The sequence below is a fragment of the Mandrillus leucophaeus genome, unplaced genomic scaffold (genome assembly GCF_000951045.1).
Source record: "Mandrillus leucophaeus isolate KB7577 unplaced genomic scaffold, Mleu.le_1.0 Scaffold250, whole genome shotgun sequence".
Lineage (NCBI taxonomy): Eukaryota > Metazoa > Chordata > Mammalia > Primates > Cercopithecidae > Mandrillus > Mandrillus leucophaeus.
Genome location: NW_012102588.1, coordinates 677,972 through 687,640, shown reverse-complemented (window position 1 = coordinate 687,640; position 9,669 = coordinate 677,972). Strand labels below are relative to the sequence as shown.

The following is a 9,669-nucleotide window of genomic DNA, read 5'->3' as shown; positions in this document are numbered from 1 at the left end:
GGCCGCAGGGGCCGGGGTTGGGGCAGTCTCGGCCTCCGGGAGGCGCGTCTCGTACCAGGGTCCGTGAGAACTGGCTAGATGGGGGCTGCGTGGCCTTTGGTGGCAGGGAGGAGGAAGGGGTCTCCAAGGTGGGAGAGGCGGGTTTGGGGAGGAAGGTGCGCCAGGCTGCAGCTGGGGTCGGAGAAGTGTTGGGTGGAGACCTCACTCTGGGTGCGTTCCTCCTCTCCTCTCCCCAAAACGATGGTGTTAAAAGCTAGGGTCAGGATGTGGAGCGCTGCCTGGGCCTCTTCCTTTCAGATGGTTATGGAGAATGAGCCTACTTCCTGGACCCAAAATCCTTTTCTTCTGTTACTCATTTGTGTTGGTTTTAAAAGGAGCTTTGGGGCAGTGCTTACTTGTTGCCTCCTACGAGAGCGCCTCATTTTAGAACTCGTTTCTTCTACTACTTCCATCTTTGCAGCCCCCTCGGAAAACCACACTGAGAGTTGCATTAAAAACCAACATGTAGGTATTTGTAAATGACTTTTTCCCTCCAGTTTGCCCCATTTAATTCAAGGAGCTGTTATAGCTGCCTACGATTTTGTAGAAAATTCTGTTGGCTTGAGAGCAAGTCCTAAGTTGAGCTGTCCAAAAGCAGGTGGTTGGTTCGTTTGAATTTCTGCTTTCAGAAAGGAAATCGATGCGGCGTGTTGTCAGAAGTTAGGGGCCTACCTCATGCATTTAGTCTATTTGATTCCATTTCCTTTACCTGGCTTTATTTATTAAGTCTCTTCTGGCTTTTTGGTTGCTGTTTGGTGACAATGGAAAATGGGTTAAATCTATTGTGTAATGTTATATTTTAGGGAAAATCCTAAGTGCAAAAGTTAAAAATAATTTTGCGTATCTAATGACATTGCTTTGTACGAGTCACTACATGGAAATATCAAAATAGATAGTAACTTCTAGAAAGCAAAGAAACTTCTGAAATTAGTGGCTTACCGTTTTTGAAGATTTTTTTTTCAACGTAAAACAAGGTTTCCCACAAAATCAGTGTATTAACATACAGAAAATACATTGTATCGAAGAGTTAAGATGTGTGAGAGGACTGACTATTTTGTTACAAGGTCCTGATAGTAAGACATTGAGACAAAAAATCTTACAAAACATTGGTATACATAAAGGTTGATCACGTGACTACTGTCGTCCAAATAATACATAAGTATCCAAACCTGTTTCCGTGGGAATAGGTTTGTAAGCTTGCGGTAACATCGGACTTAAATACATTTTTTTTTTAAATGTGCCTTTTAGCTTAGAATTAATAAGAATTTGTTTTTGTTTTTGTTTTTATCTAAAGCAAAAATGGAAGCTTAGTCTTCAAGGACTGATAACAGCTGGTAATATTTACCATTGTTTGATGGGAATGGGGTTCTCATATTAGACTGGCATGCTAAACATTTTCAGTTACAAAAATGTATTAGGCTCGTATGCTAGCTTAGTATAAAAAACCCATATTTCGTCAGTTGAAATATTCAGCTGACTATCCTGAAAAACATTGACCCTCTTTTATATTTTATCTGACTTTCAGTTCATTTTTTTTTAATGCTAGTGGGAACTTCTCCAATCAGTGTATTTTTTTAGTTTCCTTTTTTGGGGAACAGGAGGAGCTCAGTAATTTTTATGAAATGCTTTGACCTCATATCCATTAACTAATTACGGTCCTAGTCAGAAGAAGCTAGCATCATCCTTCTCTGGTGAAGTTGATACAAATCCATTATATGTTCCTGTCCTGCAATGATTTACATTCAGTTACAGTGCTAGTCAAAACTATATATATATATATATGAATTCTACTTAGGATCCAATTTTGATATATTTAAAAAGCAATTGAGACTCATGATAGACTCTTTATGAACAGGTTTAACTTGTGTGATCGAATAAAAGCCCTTAATTTAAATGGAAAAGTAAAAGTAACTTTTTTCAGTGACTTCATTTTTTTTTTTTTTAATCCATTTGGGTTCACGTCAGATCATTGGTACAAAAAGTGGTGTCTTTCAGCTTTGTAAAAGAACCCTCTTAACCAAGTTCATTCCCTCAACTGGGAACTGACGTCTAGAGAGCAAAGAAACTTCTGGGATTAGTGGCTGGCTGATAATCTCATTTTATAATTTGTGCAGCAATCCAGCAAGACCAACTTTTTAAAAAAATTAATAACAGTAGTTTTATGAAAACTAAGTAAGAGAACAGTTTCCACCTATTTCTGAGGTCTCCTTTAGAAGGATTAACAGACAGCTTTTATTTCTCTTAAAGTTATAAAAATCACAATCACAAGTCACAATGAATACTTTGCAGAGTGATCAAGTAAAATGATGGCGGGGGCTAAACTTTTTTCGTAAACTTTTGAAGATTACAGACAGTAAAGTGCATAAATGTTAAGTGTACAGTTCAATGAATTTTTACAAGTAAGCACACTTGATTCAAGAACATTTTCAGAACCCCCTGAGTCCCCTTCATGTCCTGTCTTCCCAGTCATTACCCATAACTTCCAAGGTGACCCCTTTCACTGTAGATTAGCTTTGCCTGTTTTGATCTTTAAATAATGTATATTCCCTACAACTGGCTTCTTTCCTTTAACATTGAGATACAACCAGTTTGTTTTTGTTTGTTTATTTTTGAGACCAGAGTCTCCCTCTGTCGCCCAGGCTGGAGTGCAGTGGTGCCATCACGCCTCACTGCAACCTCCGCCTCCCAGATTCAAACAGTTCTCCGGAGACCTCAGCCTCCCAAGTAGCTGGAATTACAGGTGCTCGCCACCATACCTGGCTTATTTATTTATTTACTTATTTATTTTATTTTTTGTATTTTTAGTAGAGATGGGGTTTTACCATCTTGGCCAGGCTGATCTTGAACTCCTGACCTCATGATCTACCCACCTTGGCCTTCCAAAGTGCGGGGATTACAGGTGTGAGCCACCACACCTAGCCACAATTTTTTTTTTCCTTTTTGAGACAGAGTCTCGCTCTGTAGCCCAGGCTGGAGTGCAGTGGCACGATCTCGGCTCACTGCAAGCTCCACTTCCCGGGTTCACACCATTCTCCTGCCTCAGCCTCCCGAGTAGCTGGGACTACAGGCGCCCACTACTGCGCCCGGCTAATTTTTTTTGAAGTTTTCGTAGAGACAGGGTTTCACCGTGTTAGCCAAGATGGTCTCGATCTCCTAACCTCGTGATCCGCCCGCCTCAACCTCCGAAAGTGCTGGGATTACAGGCGTGAGCCACCGCGCCCAGCTGGCCACAATTTTTTAAATGCTGGGTAGTATTCCGTTGTATAAATACTATAAAAATATGTATACAAGTTGTGCATCCATATTACTGTTGATGGGCATTCAGATTTTTTCCAGTTTTGGAATGGGCACTCAGAACATTTTGTACATGTCTTGGTGTACATAATATTTGCATTTCTGTTGAGTACATACCAAGAGTGGAATTGCTGGCTCATAGAATAAACAACTACCAACTAGTTTTCCACAGGGTTCTGCCAGTTGATACTTTTGTAGCATTTGTGTGTGGGAATTTTAATACCTATACATTTTTATTTGCCAGATGTTTCTATAAAACTTAAGGCTTCAGTTCTAAGAACGTTCTTATGCTTAGATTACTCTGTATTAGAGTAAATAAGCCACTCTAATGCTTCACCTTCTGTTTTTAGATATGGCTCGTGGACAGCAGAAAATTCAGTCTCAGCAGAAAAATGCCAAAAAGCAAGCTGGACAAAAGAAGAAACAAGGACATGACCAAAAGGCTGCTGCCAAAGCTGCCTTAATATATACCTGCACTGTCTGTAGGGTAAGGGGAATTGAATTGAAAGATACAGCTCTCCTGTGAGCAGTTCTTTCATTATAAATTGGTTTGTATAGATTAAAATTTTGAAATGACAAAAATAGATGCTTTACTTGAAATAATAGGTTTGAGAGCTGATTATTTTAGGTATCTATCTCATTCACCCTTTCAACAAACATTTTTTGAATGGCTCCTATGGCCAGGCAAAAATCTCTAGGTCCTGGGAAAAAGGAGTGAACAAAACAAAATCCCTTTCCTCATATGAAATAAAGATGTCTTCATAAGGGCATATAAAACACTTCACTAGCATATCATATAACTCTAAACTATACTCTTAGAGCTATATAATATGCTAGTAAATATACCTCTGTCTATATAATTGGCTTTTTTCTTTTTCTTCACTAAATTTTATAATTAGGATGTCTGTAAAACCATATAGAGTGTATTCATGTTGAGAGCTTTTCCTAGAATTAATGTGTTTTATTAGATTTGAAGAACAGTAATAATAACAGCTACTTTTGAGTGCTTACCATATGCCAGACATAGAGCCAGGTGTTTTACATGTATTCACCTATTTAATCCACCTAACCCTGTAAGATAAAGTACTTTTATTGTTCTCATTTTACAGAAGAGTAAACTGACTCATGGAAATTAAACAATTTGTGTGGGGTCTCCCAGCTGGTTAGTAGAAGAGCTGGAATCTGAACTCAGGCAGTTCAGCTCCAAAGTCCACCCTCTGGACCACTACTGTACTGCTTCTCAAAGAAGTACTTCTGAAGCTCCAAATCAGAACCTCTTGCCTGTTTGTTTAAGCTCATTACCCTTGAAGTTAGTGAATGGCAGTACCAAAGGAAACCACAGTGGGGTTAGTCCACTACATGTACACTCAAAATAATGAAATTGAGCAACTTCTGATAGTTTGGAAAGAGGCAGAGTGCAAATTTTAATCAACTAATGATGAAGAAATGCCTTAATCTAAATGTGCTAGAGTAGTTCACACACTTAAAAACTCAAAACCACAGACTTCTATTTCATATTTTGTGTAATTGAATGGGTTAAGAATAAATAATTGAAGGTTCTTGCCAAGGGAAGTCAGTATAGTATAGTATCTGAGAGGTCACATACCTAGTACTAAGTTAAAATAAGGTCTTGGGCAAATTAAACTGGGTTTTAGTTTCCTTATCAGGTAAAATGAGGATGCTAGTAGGCGCTGAAGATTACTTTGAAGGTTCTGTAGTAATTAAGGTAACATGCTTAACATAATAAGGGTTCAGTAAATGTTACCTATTGTTTGCTGTTAATCAGATAAGCAGAATACATTCTATGTGACCTACCTTTCTTTATATGTGAAATGTGGGAATGTTAGGAATTTCTTTACCACAAAGTCCCTCTTCATATGCCAGCCACTAAGTTGTAGGAATTTAAAGGTATTTTTGTGATAATTGTCTATCCTGAGAAGGTTCAGGATTCTAAAAAGTAAGACATTTTTATTTCATAAATAAAGTCTAGCTCTCTCTTGCACGATTTTTTTGTTAGACACAAATGCCAGACCCTAAGACCTTCAAGCAGCACTTTGAAAGCAAGCATCCTAAGACTCCACTTCCTCCAGAATTAGCTGATGTTCAGGCATAAGGTTGTTTACAGGTAACTCACCTCCTTTTCTATTGGTTTGTTAATATCAGGGTTGTATACAAGACCAAAAGTGTCTTCTGTTATTGTGAAATTAATTTCTGCCTTCTGAGATTTTATTGCTTCCCCTTTTTAAGTTAATGTGTAACTTAGTCCCTTTTTTCTCAGACTGTTTCATTGCCTTTGAAACATCCATATTTTTACTACTGTAGCCAAAAATGGGGAGATGAGTACATGCTAGCCATCTCTGATCCAAGAATGGAAGAAACGTATCAGTTTAAGGAAAATAGTGATTGCAAAGATATTTGAGAGTTTCCCTCTCAAAAACAATGTACACCAATGTTCGTGAGCACCTCTTTACAATTAGTTTACTTATAGTACTTAGCAGAGGTTCTTCTTTTCCCCCCCATCAACCTATCCCCTTAGCAGAGCTTCTGAGTATTAAAATATAGGGCAAAATGTAGATATGTGCTATATAAATTTGTTTATAAATTTGTTGGTTGAAAGTTACCACTTTACACATTACATTTGGTTGGATTTTTTCCCCCTAAATGGTGGAGTTGGTGGTGGGTGTGTTGTGTGTTTGAGAATTATTTCTTTTTAAAATAAATTCATCAAAGTTCAAAATATAAAGTCCGGTTGACAAGTTTACCAGATACTATCTTCATAGTGCTTCTTCTTAGTTATTTGAAATGCATGTAAGTTGCATTTATGCAATGGTGACATTCATTGAAAATTTTGCTTATGTTTTATAGGTGGATTCACGACACCTTTGACTCTTCTACTGTCTCAGACCTTAGGTAACATACCTGCAGCTGCTTTTCTAACAAACTGTTGATCAGCAAAAATAAAGGGGCTACAGAAACACTCATTTTTATGCTGTTCCCTTTTGGGCTTCATGCAAAGACAATTCTGTGTAAATGTACAGTTGACTCTGATTTGGAAATCTGAAAATCAGTCCATTCTTGTTATAAAAAATTTTTTTACAACTGTAATTATATTGATGTTCATATTGTGTAAAATAACTCATTTAATAAAATAGTACTTTGATTTACGACATCACAGGATAAATGTTTTTAGAAATTCTGTTCTAACTTTCCACATTATTTGCCTTATAAAAATCTAATGAATTCATCAGCTAGAATTGCAAGTGCAATTCTTATATCCCTCTCTCAGCTCAGTGGCAGGTTCCTTAAACTAGAGCAGACTCATTCATTAAAATTATGCATATGATTTTATGGGCAGCTGATTCTCTAGGTGAAAAATGACTTATCTGCTGCCTTAGTATATTGCGGTTATGTGTCATTGTACCCCTCTGATCATTTCCTGTGTTTGAGTTGGAATATTTAAAATTGCAGTATGACCTGGCTCTAACTGCCAGTCAGGTGTACCCTGTAGATAACTGATAAATTCCTAAAAGCAGTTGGATTGTCAGTGAGCCCTTCTGAAAGATTAGATTCTGATGTATATGCCATAATGAAATAATCATTAAACCTATTGTTTAATGCAAAATATGGAACAAATGTGAACTGGTAAAGGCCAATCTTGATACTAGATTCTTTGAAAACTCTTGAAATTCTTTAATTTGAAATTGAAACATTAATTTTTGAGGTTTTTGCTAGTTACTATTTGGCCATTTTTACAAATGGATTTTGCATTAACAGGAAGATTGGAATGACTTGTGGCTGGATTAATTCCCAGAACCCTCTCCCTCCTTTCTTTTCTAAGTGAGTTGTTGATTTTAGGAGTTTGCTTTGTGCTGTTTCCTAAAATCAAAGACTGGTGTACAGTATGACTTCCATCTGAACTTGAAAAGTATTAAAATGGGTCAATATTCACATTCTTTTGGATCTCAGGATGGCGAAATGGGTTTGTTCAGATGGATATGGTAAATCTTACCCAATTACGGAAGGCTAATTTTAGAGTTCTTCTAATTTGCTTGTGTCAACTCTTAACTTGTAAAACTGCTGTTAACTCAATATAATAGGAAGAACACTAAAATACTTACTGGTAACTGCTTAGAGCCACTTATCTGATCCTGTGGATTACAGAATGCATTCCCTCTTCTGCTGTAACTTGTCATTGCTTTGTTTTGTAGCTCTGCATATTTTGCCCACCTTGTCTTCCCTGTAAGTTTAAGATGTTTCCAAGGAAAAGCTTCAGTGCTGATAGTTTCTTAGCAACTCTTATTCTTATGCCCTTACTTGAAAATAGTCCTTTTATTTTGTGTATTTAATTTCCTAAGTTTCAGATTTAATATCTGTTGTTACCTAATATGTTGATTACCAGAACGTTAGAATTTTACCTAATTTCTTGTGGATATTTCAGAAGTTCTGGTTAAATCACAACTTAAAAGTTTTTAAAAAGCGCTTTGAGCATATGTATGTTTATGTTCAGTGACAAATCATAGAAAACCATTCACAAGTTTTGGTTTAATTTTTTTTCATTTGTTTTAGTGACTGTAATTCAGGATGAAAGTTTTTTCTTGTACTTAACCCTTTTTTATAAGCAGCTGAAGACACCATATTTAACACTATTATCTCAGTGACAGGGAAATAGCTGCATTGATCTTACGTGAGCATATTAATCCTTATAGTTCGTGAGGGGATTATTAGTACAATCCCCATTTTACTGTGTTTGAGTTAAAAACCAAACATCCCTGTAATTTAATTTGAAGATTCTTTAACAGATTGCAGCAGAGTTCATTATAAAACTGTTATGGTGTCTTCAAAGACTTGATAAAATACACTGAGAGAGAATTGGTCCATTTGTATGCTGTATTTCTATTACTTGCCAAAAGGAATGGGGTTAAGATTAAACTTGTTTCCATTCTCTTCATGTGGATATACATCCCCATGTTTAACTGACACACTGGGGGCTCAGTTGTGTGCTGTAATGTCTTATTAAAGAAGATATTAAAGAAAACTAAACTAGTCTAATTTCTTCTACATTTTAAGAGGTTTTTATATTCCCACTTTTTCTTTTTTCTTTTTTTTTTTTTTTTCTGAACTTAGAATTGGCTCTTAAGTATAGCTTGGTAGATGTGAGGGTAGCAAGAGATTTCTTTCATTTCTCGTTGTTTTCCCTGTAGTCTGCCTTTTTGAGGTCTGTAGAATACTTGGGTGGAAAAAAATTTGTCATTTTGAAAGCTTACTATATAGAATAAGTGTGAACTGTTGGAAAGGGGGAAGTGATTGGCTATTAACATAAAAATACAATTATGAAAAATACTTAGGTCAGTTCATTGAATTGGATGGATAAGTCCTTGATGATATTGTAAGATTTGAAGTTATACTTTTAGTTTAATATTAAAGACACTGTATAGGTAATTAATGACATCATAATTCAAACCTGAGATGTGGCATAAGGTAGAATTTATCAACATTACTATTTTACCTAAGAAAACCCATGTTTTTAATTTTCATTAATATATGTAATGTGGCCAGGTGCAGTGGCTCATGCCTGTAATCGCAGCACTTTGGGAGTCTGAGGTGGAGGGATCACTTGAGGTCAGGAGTTCGAGACCAGCCTGGCCAATATGGCAAGTCCCCATCTCTACTAAAAATACAAAAAGTAGCGGGGCCTAGTAGCACATGCTTATAATCCCAGCTACTCAGGAAGCTCAGGCAGGAGAATGGCTTGAACCTGGGAGGTGGAGGTTACAGTGAGCCGAGATCTTACCACTGCACTTCAGCCTGGGCAAGACTCTGTCTCTCTCTCTCTCTCTACATATATATATATAATGTATATGTAATATACTGTACCTATTTTAAAATGTGGGTAAAGGCCTTTTTCTATAACACAGTGATCAAACACAGTCCAAACTATAGCTGAAATACTGTATTTAAACTGCTCAGTCTGAATTAATTCATTTGTACTAGATTTCTGGTTTTTTTGGAAAGTGTTTGGTTTAGTTTTGGTCAGAGGACTTTTTTGGTCATGTACTTTTTAACAGTATATGGCAATGAAGATCAACACCAGGGAGTTGTGTTTACTGTGACTTTACATTCTGAAATAGTTTAGGCTACCTTAATTTTACTTATTGTAAAAGTTTCAGAAAAATCTTAAGAGCTTTCAGTTTGTAGGTTTAATGAAAATGTCTGTCTACTTAACAAAGAAAATAAGACTTTTTAAAATAAAAGTTCAACCTGTCATTTTTGATTGTAGATTACCATGTTAAATTGAAAATATTTTTTATTTTAAATGTTCTTTTGATAAGTTGTCTT

At 36.4% G+C, this 9,669-nt stretch overlaps 1 protein-coding gene across 2 annotated transcripts; it reads left to right on the top strand.

Annotated features, from left to right (window-relative positions):
* Positions 1-6: 6 nt before the first annotated feature.
* On the top strand, positions 7-8,373 carry ZNF706 (zinc finger protein 706). 2 transcript variants are annotated; one of them, XM_011983477.1, is made up of 5 exons: positions 7-504; positions 2,659-2,779; positions 3,684-3,820; positions 5,351-5,458; positions 6,199-8,373. In XM_011983477.1, the coding sequence occupies exons 1-4, from the start codon at positions 79-81 to the stop codon at positions 5,444-5,446; spliced, it is 780 nt and encodes a 259-aa protein (XP_011838867.1). In that variant the 5' UTR covers positions 7-78; the 3' UTR covers positions 5,447-5,458; positions 6,199-8,373. The 2 variants fall into 2 exon arrangements, with proteins under 2 accessions (XP_011838867.1, XP_011838868.1); XM_011983478.1 differs by lacking the exon at positions 2,659-2,779 and having other exon boundaries at positions 7-59; positions 6,199-8,368.
* The last annotated feature ends 1,296 nt before the right edge of the window (positions 8,374-9,669 follow it).